This window comes from Notechis scutatus, chromosome 4 (genome assembly GCF_049901735.1).
Source record: "Notechis scutatus isolate UNSWTSFEM ecotype Mainland chromosome 4, rNotScu1.2, whole genome shotgun sequence".
In the NCBI taxonomy this organism is placed as follows: domain Eukaryota; kingdom Metazoa; phylum Chordata; class Lepidosauria; order Squamata; family Elapidae; genus Notechis; species Notechis scutatus.
In genome coordinates, this window is record NC_142012.1 from 168,999,080 (window position 1) to 169,013,177 (window position 14,098).

Genomic DNA, 14,098 nt, shown 5'->3' on the forward strand with positions numbered 1-14,098 from the left:
ACCCCCTCCCGTGGGTGGCCGTGGCGGGGAAGCCCCTCCGCCTAGACCCCACCGGTCAGAGTCCTTCGGGCGACCGGGGCCACAACCTCCCTTCCTTCCCACTCCAGCCCCTCAACGGCTGCTCTGCGCTGCACTGGCGCTCAGCGTGGATCTCTGATTGGGGTAACCTTCCTCCTTTCCTGGGCTTCGGCTTCCCTCCCTGAGTTCACTGTTCCTCCCCTAGAAATCTTTGATTGACATGTACTCCGAAGTCCTGGATACTCTGTCAGACTACGATGCCAGCTACAATACACACGACCATTTGCCTCGGGTGAGTCGGAGATGAGCCTCTGCGTCCACACTTCCCTTCATTCTGGTCAGAAGCATCAGGACGATACAGGCAGCTGTCACTCAGCCCTGAGGATCGGTGGAGGTTCTCCGTCCTCCAGGCCCTGGTTGTCCCAAGGGGGCTTTTTCCCCCAAAGGCAACTGGACTCTCTTGATTTTGCTTTTAAGGCGTTTCGCTTGGCAATTTCCATGCAGGCCGGGGTGGCTCTTGGCCAGGCGTCAGACGATCGTGGGGCTGGCATTTGCAGTCAGGGTGTGAAAGTGGGTAGCTTTAACGTCTTCCATTTGAGCTGTGGGGGAAAGGAAGGATGCTACGAGCCGTGGTGGCGCAGGGGTTAGAGTGCAGGACTGCGGGCTCCTTCTGCTGACTTGTCGGCTGCCAGCAATTGGGCAGTTCGAATCCCACCAGGCTCAAGGTTGACTCAGCCTTCCGTCCTTCCGAGGTGGGTCAAAGGAGGACCCGGCTGGTTAGGGGCAAATAATGCTGGTTCTGTCAACCGCTGAGAGAGGCCAGTCAAAGCACCGTAAAGCGGTGTCTATAGTGGGAAAAGCCCAGACTGTTAGGGTAGGCAATAACTGGCTGCTTTGGGGGCATCCCAAGTAGACTGTCTCTGGGTGGAATTTTGTCTCTCCTGACGTCATTGGAGCGTCTCTAGTGGCACTTTTGAAACGCCCTGCTGTGCCCTTCAGGGATCTGCCTGGCGTAGAAGCAGGATTCTGGCGCCCCCCTTGTCCCACCTCAGGAGAAACCCTCTTGTCTCTGTGGGAAACAAACCCCAGCACTTGCCTTTCAGGTGGTTGTGGTGGGAGACCAGAGTGCTGGCAAAACCAGCGTGCTGGAAATGGTGGCTCAGGCCCGGATCTTCCCCCGGGGCTCCGGAGAAATGATGACACGCTCACCGGTCAAGGTAGGGGCACTGCGGTCCACCAAACAGTGGGCTTTCCAGGAGGAGAGCCTGCCCCCCGGAGATCCACTCGGGTGTTTTAACCCTTTCCCCTTTTCTGAATCCCCTTTGGGCCTCAGGTGACCCTCAGCGAAGGCCCCCACCACGTGGCCGTGTTCAAGGACAGCTCTCGGGAGTTCGATTTGAACAAGGAGGAAGACGTGAGTTTCAAGGAACAGGACGCTGCCCGGAGGGTTTGCGCTGGGCTTTGTTTGGGCTTTCAATCATCCCCCACCATCCCTGTAGGGTGGGCGATCTGCCAGGAAGTCCAGTCGGTCCGTGCCAGGAGAAGCCGGCTCCCTCCAGAAGGGGCCCCGGCCGGAGGCTTCCTTGCGGGAGGGGCCACGTCTGTGTGGCTGGAAGAGGCTGCGGTGCCCCTCCCTCCCTTCTAGGGCCTTGGAGCGCCTGGCGCTTCTAGGGGATTCTAGCTCTGTCTCCCAGTTCCCCTTCTTGGGAGAAGTTGGTGAGGGGGAAACGTCTGGAGCCTTTTCCCCGTGAATTCGGACCATGGCACGGTGTCAAGGGCCAGAGATCAGCTGCCCACACGGAGGTCCAGTTCAAGTGATTCGTTGCCAAGCAGCCTCTTCTCAGTGAACAGAATTGGCCCAGTTGCAGAGGAAGTGGGCAGGCCCAGGGTCATTTCAGGGGTTCTCTAGATGGGTCTGCTTATGGGTAAAGACCCCACCCCCGAATCCATATAAACTCCCCCGTAAGCCTGCTGGGTGCCTCTCCTGTCCATTCCTTAAGTTACAAACTCAGTTGGGACCGGAACTTCCAGGACAAATCAGACCCCATTTTATGATCATTTTTGGCCCTGGGATTAAGGGAATCCCCCAGTTGTTAAGCGAAGCGGCTCCCTCCACTGGCTTCGCCTGTGGGAAGCCGGCTGGGAAGGTTGCCGAGGGCGGTCGCATTTGACGTTGCACACGGAGGTTGCTAAACACTTGGATTTTGATCGCGTGGCCACTGGGACAGTCCTAACGGCAAGGACCAGTCGTAAGTCGCCTTTTTCGGTGCCATCATAGCTTTGAGCGGTCATTAAATGCAGGGTCGTAAGTCAAGGACTACCGGCAGCCTGATTGCTCTCTTCCTGGTGGCCGTGTCCTGGGGTGCCTTCCCCTGGGCCCCTCGGGCCCCCTTCCAGTTCCTACAGCCCCTCCCTCCCTCCCTCTGACTCCGCCCCTTTCTGCTTCCGCTGAAACAGCTGGCGGCCCTGCGGCACGAGATCGAGATCCGGATGAAGAAGAGCGTGGGCAGCGGCTGCACCGTCAGCTCGGAGGTGAGGCCCCGGAGCCCCCTCCCACTTCCACGGGGGCCTTTCCAGAAACGCCCCGGGCTCTGCTCTCGCTCAAGCTGCGCTGTTTCCCTTGCAGACCATCTCGCTCAGCGTCAAGGGTCCTGGCCTGCAGAGGATGGTGCTGGTCGATTTGCCCGGGGTCATCAGTGTGAGTGTCCGGAGGGGGCTGGAGGGGGGGTCGTTGCAACGCGGGGGCCGAGGGGACGGGGGCTGGGGGGGCTTCGTTCCCTCAGCCTCACTTCCCTGCGTCCGACCTGCCACAAGCTTCGGCCTCTAAGTGTGGCGCTTCTCGGCCATCCGGTTCCTGGTTGTCCCAAAGGTGCTTTTTCAAGAGGCACCTGGATTTTCTTTGGTTCTCTTTGAGGACGTTTTCATATCAGTCCTTCCCTTCCCCACCATCCAGTCAGAACTGAAGAAGCTTCTGGGATGAGAAGCAAAACGTCTTCAAAGGAAAAACCAGAAAGTCCAGGTGCCTCTAGAAAAAAAAGCACCTGCAGTCATGCAGAGCCGGAACTGAGATGCGCCTGCCCAAATCCCTACGTTATCCTTTTTCCTCTTTGACTGCCTTTCATTTCCCACCCCAAGGAAACCAATTAAAATCTTGCAAGATGTTTTCATAACGGTCGGTTCCAGGGTGCTCTGCTACGCCGCTCCCTCCTTCTTCCAGTTAGGCGACCTTGAAGCAGCTTCTCCAGAAGGCATAACCTCTACTTTCAATTTCCCAAACATTCCCCCCTTCGTCCCCCTTCTCCATAGTTCACGACAGGCCGTCACTACATCACAACGAAGCATAGGCAAGTGTGAGGTGGCAGCTGACACTCTGCAAAATGGTGGTGCTGCCATCCATCTGGCACTGGATGAAAGACGCGCACGCACACACACACACACACACACACACACACACACACGGGGTTTTTTGGAAGGAAAGCAGAGCAGCATTATGGGCAGAGTTGGATCCACATTCAGGTCCACGCTCAGCGGTGGAAGCCCAGGGACAATTTGGAGCAGAGCCATTTCTCTCAACCCAGGGGGCGTTGTGCGCACCAAGGGCAGGGGGGCTTTTCCAGGCTGGGGCGCTGCTGCAGTATTTAAAATACATTTTAAATGTCTTTATTCTAAAGAAATGTGTGTTTTAAATTAAAATGGCCAAAATCAGACCTAGAGTTCTGCCTTTTGCTTAGCTCTCAAGATTTTAGCTCTAAGGTCGTTTGTTTGTAGCTCAAACAGAAACTGGGTCCAGGGGAAGCCCCAGATTCTGCCCCAGCGCTGATCCCATTGAGGGGATGGAAAGTTTCCAGAAGCCTTAAAACCCCCCCAACCTCTTGGGTCTTGCCAGGTGGAACTGAAGCCAGTTCTTCCCCATCCGGAAGGCAGCTGCAGAGAAGCTGAGTGCAGAGAACATGACATACAGCATCCAGTTTTGGTCACCACATTCCAAAAAAGATTTTTGAGACTCTGGAAAGTGTGCAGAGAAGAGCAACCAGGAGGATGAGGGGGCTGGAGGCTGAAACATACGAGGAAGGCTTGCAGGAACTGGGCCTGGCTGGCCTAGAGAAGGACTAGGGGTGACATGATAGCAGCCTTCCAGTATCCGAGGGGCTGCCCCAAAGAAGAGGAGGGGGTCCACCTGTTCTCCAAAGCACCTGAAGGCAGGTGAAGAAGCAACGGGTGGAAACTAATCAAGGAGAGAAGAAGCAACCTGGAACTTGGGAGGAATTTCACTCCTAGAATGACTTGCCTGCAGAAGTTGTGGGAGCTCCGTCACTGGGCGGCCATTTGTAATGAAATAGGGTTTCCTGCTTGATCAGGGGCTGGACTGGAAGACCTCCAAGGTCCCTTCCAGCCCTGCAGATTGAAACATCCAAGGCATGAAAAGCCAGCCTCTCTTTCCACAGACGGTGACCTCGGGGATGGCGGCAAACACGAAGGACCTCATCTTCAGCATCAGCAAGGCCTACATGCAGAACCCCAACGCCATCATCCTCTGCATCCAAGGTGAGGAGGAAGCAGGGAGGAGTCTTGGGCTGGTGGGTGGGGGGACCCCTGGGGCGGGAGGGGGAGGCAGGGCAGACAGCCGGCCCTCCTCCACCTCCGCCGGCTGTTTGAGGTCGAGTCACGGTGCCCCCCTTCCCTCCCGGACCGTCTCTCTGCTCTCCTTCCCAGATGGGTCCGTAGATGCAGAACGCAGCATCGTCACCGACCTGGTCAGCCAGATGGACCCCCAGGGCAAGAGGACCATCTTCGTGCTGACCAAAGTGGACCTGGCGGAGAAGAACGTGGCCAGTCCCAGCAGGGTGAGGGAGGGAGGGAGGGAGGGAGTGTGTGTGTGTGTGTGTAAGGGGGCTTCACGGAGCAGAGGTTCCTCCGCCAGCGGAAGGGAAAATCCCCCTGTTCCCAAGGGAAGCAGCTCCTGCTTGTTAACCGTTAGGAATAACTGGGGGAGTTCTGGCCCAATTTACCAGGAAGATTCTGTGATTTGGGGTCTGTCATTTTGCCACCTTGACTAGGGGAGATTTTTTTCTTCTGTGGGAAGTTGGTCCCTTCTCTGAGGTGGGCAACGGTTCTATGTCTTCTGGGTGCATCTTCCCCTCCGTGTAACTCTGAAGCTGTAGGAAAAATGGGCCTCGTGGCCGGTGTGCTGACAGGGAAGGGCCCACAGAGCAGGGCTCTCCCATCTTGGCCCCTTTAAGGCTTGTGGACCTCGCCTCCCGGAGTTCCCCAGCCAGCCGGGCATTCTGGGAGTTGAAGTCCAGGAGTCTTCAAGGGGCCGAGCTTGGAGTCCCCTGCCCCGGGCAAAACGCCCTGGGCATGCAGCTGGGGTCTGGGGGCATCCCTGAGGCTTTGCCCTCCACTTTGGACACAGCCAGGTGGCGCAGAAGGTCACAGATTCCTCCTGGCTGTGCCGGGGGCCACTTTCACCCTCCCTGGCTCCAGGCTGCCACTTGAGGCCTCTGCCCCAATGCCTGGGCTGCGGAGGAGAGGGTGTGGCCAGGCCCTCCACCCTGAAAGGGGTGGACAGCGAGCCTTGGGCCGGGATGCTTTACAGGTAGGCCTTACAACTGCTTGCTTAACGACCACTCAGAGTTATGCTGGACCCCTCCAAAAGCTACTTACGATCCATTTTTGAAATTACAGCGCACACACACACACACACACACACACACACACACACACAGAGCCACAGGATTGCATGTTGGGCCCTCGATGACCAACTCCCTGTATGACTCTTAACAGCATCCCTCAATCCCGTGATTGCAATTTGAGGTGTTATTTGCAGGTTTCTGGCATTTAGTTCCAGTTTGTGGCATTTCCATTTGGGAAAAGTGATTTGCTTAACGATGCAAAAATGTCCCCAAAAAAGCCCAGGTCCAACCATGCGATGCCTCCACTTACAGCCTCCGGGCTCAGCTCTGTTTGTCAGTGGAGCTGCTGTTGGCCCTTGTCCTGAGCAGAGGGCGGAGCTGGGCCAGATCTCAAGGGCGCCTTGTGACGGTGGAGGGTTTTGCCCAAGGGAGTCCAGGACCCCCTAACCCAGCATCCTGAGCTGCTGCTCTCCCCCCTGCAGATTCAGCAGATCATCGAAGGCAAGCTCTTCCCCATGAAGGCTCTCGGGTATTTTGCCGTGGTTACTGGGAAAGGTCGGTGAAACATGGCATGGGATGGAAAGGTGGGGGAGGGGAGGGGAGGCAATATTTGGCCAAGTGTGATTAAACACACAAAGAATTTGTCTCTGTTGCAGAAGCTCTCGGGGTGCATGCAAAGCAACAGAGCAACAATCACCCCAATATGATACCATTCGTGGTAGGGGGAAATGAGGAGGATAATGGCAATGCAGCCCTACCCCAGGGGTCAACGTGTAGGCGGGCGTTTGTCCAGCCGCGGGCCCTTCTTTCCCCCATGGCCTGGTCTCAGTGGCTTTTTTCTCTTTCTCTAGGAAACAGCAGTGAAAGCATCGAATCTATTAGGGACTATGAAGAGGAATTTTTCCAAAACTCCAAGCTATTGAAGTAGGCTTTGACTTGGTTTTCTAAAGATTGCCTTCCTGGTCTGGAGGGCATAGCTCGGAATGGTTGAGGCTGTGAAGCCTTTCGTTGGCCGGGCAGTATCTCGCTTGGCAAGGCAGGCAGAGAATTGAGTGTCTGGAGGATTCAGGGGAAGGAGATGTCATTGATGTGAATTTGGTCCAACCCCAGGAGACACTGGGGGACGGGGATCTGGCGAGCCCTGGGATCCCAGAGAGTCTGGCGCAACTTGGCACCAGCAAAAGCCTCCGTCCACCTGCCCCTGCTCCCTTCCGCACAACGACGTTTCCAGCCGCCCTCCGGCTTCTCTGGGTTTTGCCCAGCCTTCTCAGCCTCTGTGGGGGTTCCTTGGTTTTGTTACGCTTAAAACCAAAGGAAGAGGAAAACCTTGAGTCGCAGTGGACGAGTAGGGGGCTATATAAATTCAACGAATGAATGAATGAATGAATACAACCAGCACCCCAGGAAGAGGACAAAGTGCCAGAAGGAAACGCAGAGCAGCCCCCACCCCACCCCACCCCCTTGGCCCCAGTTATCTCCAGCCAGGGGCGAGGCAGAGGCCTTTCTTGCATGAGGTTGAGTTTCCAAAAGGCTTTGAGCTCTGAGGCGCTGAAGGGACCGGTTGGTTGTCCTGCCCAATCATGGCTCTTCATGTCTGGGCCGTCTTGGGAGAACTGGGGAACCTGAGCCTGGGGGAACGTTCTGGAAGGAGATGATGAAGGAGTGGAGGGGGGAGCACCTGGAAACCAAGGCGGGAATGGCCAGGAGCCGCTCTGGGTTGGCTGGGCTGATCTCTCCTGTTTGGACTGGAGGTGGTGGAAAGGCTGCAGACATCGTGTTCCTTCTGCGGAGCCTGTGACAGAATATTCTGCAAATCCTGATTAGCATGCTGGTTAAATGTGGGTCACGTGGGAGAAACCTGGACCACAGGTAGTCCCTGACTCAACAGCCATTCATTTAGGGGGGCAACCTTGGCCCCTTCAAGACTTCGGACTTCAGCTCCCACAATTCCTCAGCCAGCAAAGCTGTCTGGGCAATTCTGGGGGTTGAAGTGCCCAAGGCTGGAGACACCTGGCCAGTCGAAGTTACAGCAGCATGGAATAAAGTGACCTATGGCCGTTTTTCACACTTAATGCCCGTTGCAGCGGCGTCCCCAGGGTCACATGATCCAAGCTTGGATGTTTGGCAACTTGACAACCGTCGTATTTATGACAGTTTGCAGCGTCCCCCGGGAGGGGGGGGTGTTCACATCATCCCCTTTTGTGACCTTCTGACAAGCACAGTCAGCGAGGAAGAGGCCAGATTCATTGAACGACCGTGTTGCTAACTTCACAACGGCCGTGGTTCACTTAACGACGCTGGCAGGAAAGGTCATAAAATTCCATACCTGTCCCACATAGCAACAACATTTTTTGGCCTCAGTTGTGGTCGTAAGTCGAGGGCTCCCTGTTTGTACATATCTGAGTGGCCATCAGATCCTGCCAGGCTTGTGAGCGTCCTGCTCCTCCGTCCCTCGTCCGTGACATGGGCGAAGGTGTGGAAGGAAGCTCATGGTTGCGGGTCATATAAAATTGGGGGGTGGGGGGTGTTAACTGTCCCAAGGCGGAAAGTCAGAAGGGGCCCCAGCAGGTGCGGAGGAGAGGTGGGGCACCTGCAGCAGCCTCGGGGCTCTCAAAAGCACAGCTGGCTCAGGAGTCCTGGGAGTTGGAAGTCCACAGGTCCCGAAGCTGCCCTGGCTGCCCCACCCTGGGGGGCCACAGAAACGGGCTGGAAGGGGTCCCGGGAAGGTGGTGGGAGACAGGAGGCCCTGACCCTGAGTCCTCCTTCCCCCAGGAACTGCATGCTGCTGAAACCCCACCAGGTGACCACGCGGAACCTCAGCCTAGCCGTGTCCGACTGTTTTTGGAAAATGGTGCGGGAGTCTGTGGAGCAGCAGGCGGATGCTTTCAAAGGTGAGGGGGCCGCTTGTTCAGTGGGGGGGGCTGGGACCAGACTGGGGTCGGGGGCTTGGTGTGAAGCGGCCCCAGGCCGGCTTGTTGCTCCTCTGCCTCTGGGTGCAGAAAAGGGGCTCTAGATATCTCAGGAGGTCTTGGGTAACCCTTTGGGTGGACAGGATCTGCACTCAGGGCTCGGCTGAGCTCATTCGCGGCTCTGTCACGGCTGCAGTCGACTTGGGGAAGCCCCTCGGAGCCAGAGGGAAAGCAGAGAATCGAGTGACACTCCCCCTCCGACCAAACGCTCTGGAGGCCAAAGGCAGGAGAGGCCTTGCAGGGCAGGGCTGCCCTCCCTCTGGGGCACCTGGAGATTTGGGGCATTCCCAGGGCAGGGTGAGCATGATCCAGGGCCAAAACGTTGGCTCAGGGGAAAGGACGTCCCCTCAGTGCCCCGGGCCGTTCCCAGGCACGAGGGGCGGGAGAAAAGGGAACCCCCCCACTCCTTGGATGGCCCAGGGAATAGCCATAGCCCCGGCCCTTAGACTTCAGTGCCGCTTCACGGGGCTTTCCAGCCCTCTGCGGGCCCCACCCCCATTTCACCCACCTCGGAAGGACAAAAGGCTAAATCAACCTTCCAGGGGGAGAGCAGGCGTGGACCCCCCCTCAGCCGCCAAAAACCTGGCCGGGCAGCTGTCCAAGGGAGCCTCTCCAGCCACAGAGGGGTCGGCTTCGTGGCTCTCAGACCGTGGGGAGGGCAGGAAGGGCTGCTCCCAGTTAAAACTGCCCGTCTCTGGTGGCTAATTAACCGTCACGGTTTTCCCATTTCAATTTAACGTCTATTTTTGTCCTGTGCTCTAGGAGTGTGGTTGAGGTCATTCCCCGTTAGGAGAATGAGCGCACACAGGGAGACGTAGTGAGAGTAGTGAAGAATAACACACAGCCAGCACACAGATCCACTGTATAGCAAAACGGAGCCAGTATTCAGTCCAGGGATAATCCCATAACAAAAGTCCAGTACCATAAACAGTTCAGTAAAAGACTCGCATCAAATCCAAGAATAAGGACAACCGGCAGCAGTCAGTAGGGAAATGCAGGAAAGGCAACACTCGGAAACCAGGTTTCTGGCTCCATCTTATGGCTGTTTGAGGAACCACACCCAATTACAATTTGAGCATTCCCTTGAAGAGACAGTATTAAAATTTCTATCCTGCCTTCTATATTTCCAACCCAACTGTGAAGCGACTTACGTTCCTAACAAGTGTTATTTCTTTTCCCGTTACTATTCCTAATTGATTATTTGACCTTAATGATGCTGCTTACGGATACTTTCATGGGTTATGTTACGATATGTACAAAATAACCCTTGAGTAACAAGGATATGCGCATGAAGACGTTTATGAGAGTAGTTATAATTATTCAGCCACACACAGATACACTAAATCGAGTTAAGGTTTACTTTAAGAAATAGCACAGTCCAATAAACGGTCCAGGTCATATACCTTTAACAGTCCCAAGAATATCCAATTACAAAATCTTCTTGCCAACCGGTTGCCTTTCTCATTTCCAGTAAACAAAGATATCGAAGTATAAGCACAACAGAGAACCTTAGATAGCAACAGAATGTCAGCGAGAGCAAGCCATGATCTCCAGCTCCCTCTTATGGCAATTCACAATACAATCAACCAATCGGAACATAGGACAGATCAATACAGTAACTTTGTCTTAAAGCTACAAACATACATTGTTGGTTTATATATTGCCAGCCCAACCAATTGGTGGACAGATTCCTAAGAGGTTGGATGTCCTGGGTGGGCTGCCTTAAAGCGTCCCCAGGGTTCATTGGGTTGCCAGAATATGCCAGTGGAATACAGCTTTTGAAGAGGAAGGCGGCCTTATTTCCCAGCCCTATCCTGCAGCCGAAGGGCCCGGTCAGGGGGAAAGTGGGCTAGCAAGCAGGGAGGTGTGGCTCTCGCTGCTAGGAACCCTCTCTTCTTTCCCAGCAACCCGCTTTAATCTGGAAACCGAGTGGAAGAACAACTACCCCCGCTTGCGAGAGCTGGACCGGGTGAGTTCCCGTCTGCCTCAAAGCCTCTTGAATGTCTCTTCTGGGCCTCGGGAGTGTCAGTGGCTCCCCTGGATGGCTGACCTTGGCCCCTTTCAGACCCGTGGACTTCAACTCCCAGAATTCCCCAGCCAACTGAAGTCCTCAAGTCTTAAAGTGGCCATGGTTGAGAAACCCTGGGCTGGGGGATTCTGGGAGTTGAAGTCCACAGGTCTGAAAGGGGCCAAGGTTGGAGACCCCCGGTGTAGACCTTCCACAATTACAGGTAGGTCTCAACTTATATCCAGTTTCTCAATGACTGTTTGAAGTTTTGATGGAGTTCCCCGGGGCTGCTTGAGGGATCTGGGCGGGGGAAAGGCTTAGATCTGATCGTGCAGGGGCTCACTCTGGAGCCAGGCATTTTGGGGTGGGGTGGAGGGTCAAAAGCCTGCTCCAGACGGAGCCCAGCACTGACCTCAGTCCCGGACGAGAGGCGGCTGTCTGGCCTCCTCCTCTCTCCCTGCAAAGTTAAAACGCCCTGATCGGTTGGTTGAATTCACTTGCCACCACGGTTGTGTACCACAAAATTAAAGCTTGCACAGTATAATTAATTCATCAGACTTGAGGGGTCCTTGATGCTCTCTGAGCTTGGTTGTTTTCTTGCAGACGTTTTATTATCCAGCTAGGTAACATTATCTGTGCTAGTAAGGAGTGGGGTTGGGGTTAGGGAAACTCTGCTGCTTCTTAGCACAGATGATGTTCCCTAGCTGGGTCATGAAACGTCTGCAAGAAAAGCACCAAGCTCAGAGAAGCCCCCAGGAGCCCCCATCTCAGCCCTGAGCTAGAAAGATTTTCCTTCATTAATCAAACTGGCACAGAAAGTCTGAAGTTGGAAGAGAGATCAGCACTAGCCTCTCCTTCCCCCATAATAGCCCGAAGGGGGGGAATCTTGGCCCCAGCTGCCTTGGGACCCCTGGGAAGTTTAGCCACTGCAGCCCTTGGCCTTTCCCACCAGGGAGGAAAGGAGTGGTAGTTACACACACACACACACACACACACACACACCCTTTACAGGCGCCTGCATGGAGGGGGTCTGCTCTGGAAGGAGCAGGTGCCGGGTGAGGCCAGGTCGGGGGGTGGAGAGGCAGGGCTCTTGGTGCTGCCGGCCTTTGCCCTGCCTAAAGGAGGCGCTTGGGGGGGGGAGGCGCCCAATTCAGGGCCCCCAGTGGAGGACCTAAGTCCCCAGGAGAGGCTGGTGTCTCCACTCCACTCCAGGGATCGTCCCCCTCACCTCTTCCGGCACCTGATTCGTTCCCCCTTCCCACGTTCGCTAACTCTCTGCCTCTCTCCGCCCAGAACGAGCTGTTTGAAAAAGCCAAGAACGAAATCCTGGACGAAGTCATAAGCCTGAGCCAGGTGACCCCCAAGCACTGGTACCGTACTTGATTTCTCCCCTTTGGGGTAGGGACGTAGCCCCTGGGGGTGGGGGGGGGGAAAGGGGGGGCTGAGCTTAGGATGGGCTGCTTCATACGCTCCCTTGGGACCGTCCAGCGTTGATGGGCCTCCACGTCTAAGTCAGTCGGGAGGCCCCACAACTCTTCCCCCCCCCCCCAGGCTGTTCTGCTGAGGCTTGGCAGTTTTGCAGCCCCTCCCTCCCCTCCCCTCCCCTCCCCGGGAGAAAACACAGCGGGCGCGGAGGGTCTTCAGCCCAAGACTGAGTGAAACCAGCCGCAGAGGGGAGGGTCCCCGGGGCAGCAGTGGAGGAGAAGCGGTTGTGGGAAGCTGTAAATACTCTAAATGGAACCCAGGTGGGCCTGGCCGCCCAAAGAACTTGCGCCCCCTGTCAGCGTGCAGAGCCTCCCCAAGCGCCTCCCCCAGGGCCGTATGGGAGCCAGATGCTGCGGGAGGGAGGCCGGATTGGGAGCCCTGGGTGGGACGTGCCTCCTGGTCTCGGGACCCCCTGCCATGGGCTGCTGAGGTCTCAGGGGGACAGGCTGGTGATTTTGAGGGAGGGGAGGATTGCTTGGGCTTTTTGGGCTCTGGCTTTTATAGAACAGAATAACAGAGTTGGAAGGGACCTTGGAGGTCTTCTAGTCCAGCCCCCTGCTCAAGCAGGAGACCCTAGACCAGGGGTCCCCAACCCTGGCAAACTGAAGACTTGTGGAGTTGAACCCTGGGAGTTGAAGTCTACAAGTCTTAAAAGTTGCCAAGTTTGGAGGCTTCTGCCTGAGACCGTTTCTGGCTGTGATGGAGCATCCCTCACCTCTGGGGGCAACTTCTCCTCCTCCCTGCTGGGAAATTCCTCCTTATTTTCTCCCAGGTTGCTTCTCTCCTGGGTTAGTTTCCCTCTGTGATTTCTCGTCCTGCCTTCTGGGGCTTTGGAGAAGAGGTGGACTTCTCCTTGTCTACGAACAGCCCCTCCAATATGGGGACACACTGCTGTCGTGTCACCCCGGTTCTTCTTCTCATGAAAATGTTTCGCTTTCCTTTCTCCCTGGGAGATTTTGTTCCTAGCAATGCCAAAAAGTTACGAAAGTTACAAGACGCCCGACATACTTTGGACTTGCCTCTTGGATGGTGTGTGTGTGTGTGTGTGTGTGTGTGTGTGTGTGTGTTTGTGGGGCTGCTGTTGAGCAGATGAGCCTGGTTTGGCAGGAGCATCTTTTGGCCCAAGACGAGAGGAATGTCTGCTTTCAGTTTCCAGGCCTTTTCCATTTTTATTCTCTAAACGCTTCGTGCCCTTTTAAAGTTCTCATAAATAACTTTCCCAAAGCCGGTTGGAGCCCCTCTTCCCTCCCCTCCTTGGCGCGACTCCAGCGGGGTCTCAGAGCTTTCGAGAGGCACCCCGGGGAGGAGCCACCTTCCGGCAAGAAAACCGTTTTCCTCTCTTCCGCCCCTCGCCCTCCTTTCCCTTCCTCAGAAGCAGCTGCTCAGGCTCAGGGTGTTACCTGCCGACTCTCGTTTTCCCCCCTTCGGACCATCGACCTGCCATTCCCACCATATCCATTTCCCATCTCACTGATCTAGAGCTAATTCCGAATTCCTTGTGTTCAGAATTCTGTCTTCCTGCCTTGCCCTCTTGAGTGTGATCGATCCTCTCGGACTGGGGTTGTGCCTTACTCCAAATGAGAGCCTCCAATCTTGGCCACAAAGCTGGCTGAGTTGAAGTCCACCCGTCTTAAAGTGGCCAAGGTTGGAGGCCCCTGCTCCAAATCCTCACCCCCAATCCGCAGCCACCACTGCTGCGTTCCCAGAACGTGTGCGGCATCCACACGTGTTGCACTAGTGCTTCCTGTGACAGCCGAGTTCACGTAGTCAAGAGAAACGGGTTGGATTCTCACAACGTGTGGAATCGCACACAAACCCCCACCCAGCGCCGTTCCTTTCCTCGGTTTTTTCGCGGAGGGCGCAGGAAGTGGCAGCCGCCTTGGGGGCTTCTGAGTCATGGATACATTCCTGCCCGTTCCCCCAAAAGGGTTCAAGGCTGCTGGAGTCCACGTGGATAGTTAGGTTTACACCAGGGGTCCCCAACC

General features: G+C 55.8%; 1 protein-coding gene across 1 annotated transcript in view; it reads left to right on the forward strand.

The window, feature by feature from the left end:
• Positions 1-14,098, forward strand: part of OPA1 (OPA1 mitochondrial dynamin like GTPase) — a 55,177-nt gene that overhangs the window by 25,362 nt on the left and 15,717 nt on the right. Inside the window, exons 10-21 of the mRNA XM_087965641.1 lie at positions 224-310; positions 1,122-1,235; positions 1,352-1,432; positions 2,476-2,550; positions 2,645-2,716; positions 4,464-4,563; positions 4,732-4,862; positions 6,134-6,206; positions 6,503-6,575; positions 8,424-8,542; positions 10,525-10,589; positions 11,922-11,998. Of these exons, the coding sequence (XP_087821767.1) occupies positions 224-310; positions 1,122-1,235; positions 1,352-1,432; positions 2,476-2,550; positions 2,645-2,716; positions 4,464-4,563; positions 4,732-4,862; positions 6,134-6,206; positions 6,503-6,575; positions 8,424-8,542; positions 10,525-10,589; positions 11,922-11,998 (1,067 nt within the window). The remainder of the gene's footprint in view (positions 1-223; positions 311-1,121; positions 1,236-1,351; positions 1,433-2,475; positions 2,551-2,644; positions 2,717-4,463; positions 4,564-4,731; positions 4,863-6,133; positions 6,207-6,502; positions 6,576-8,423; positions 8,543-10,524; positions 10,590-11,921; positions 11,999-14,098) is intronic.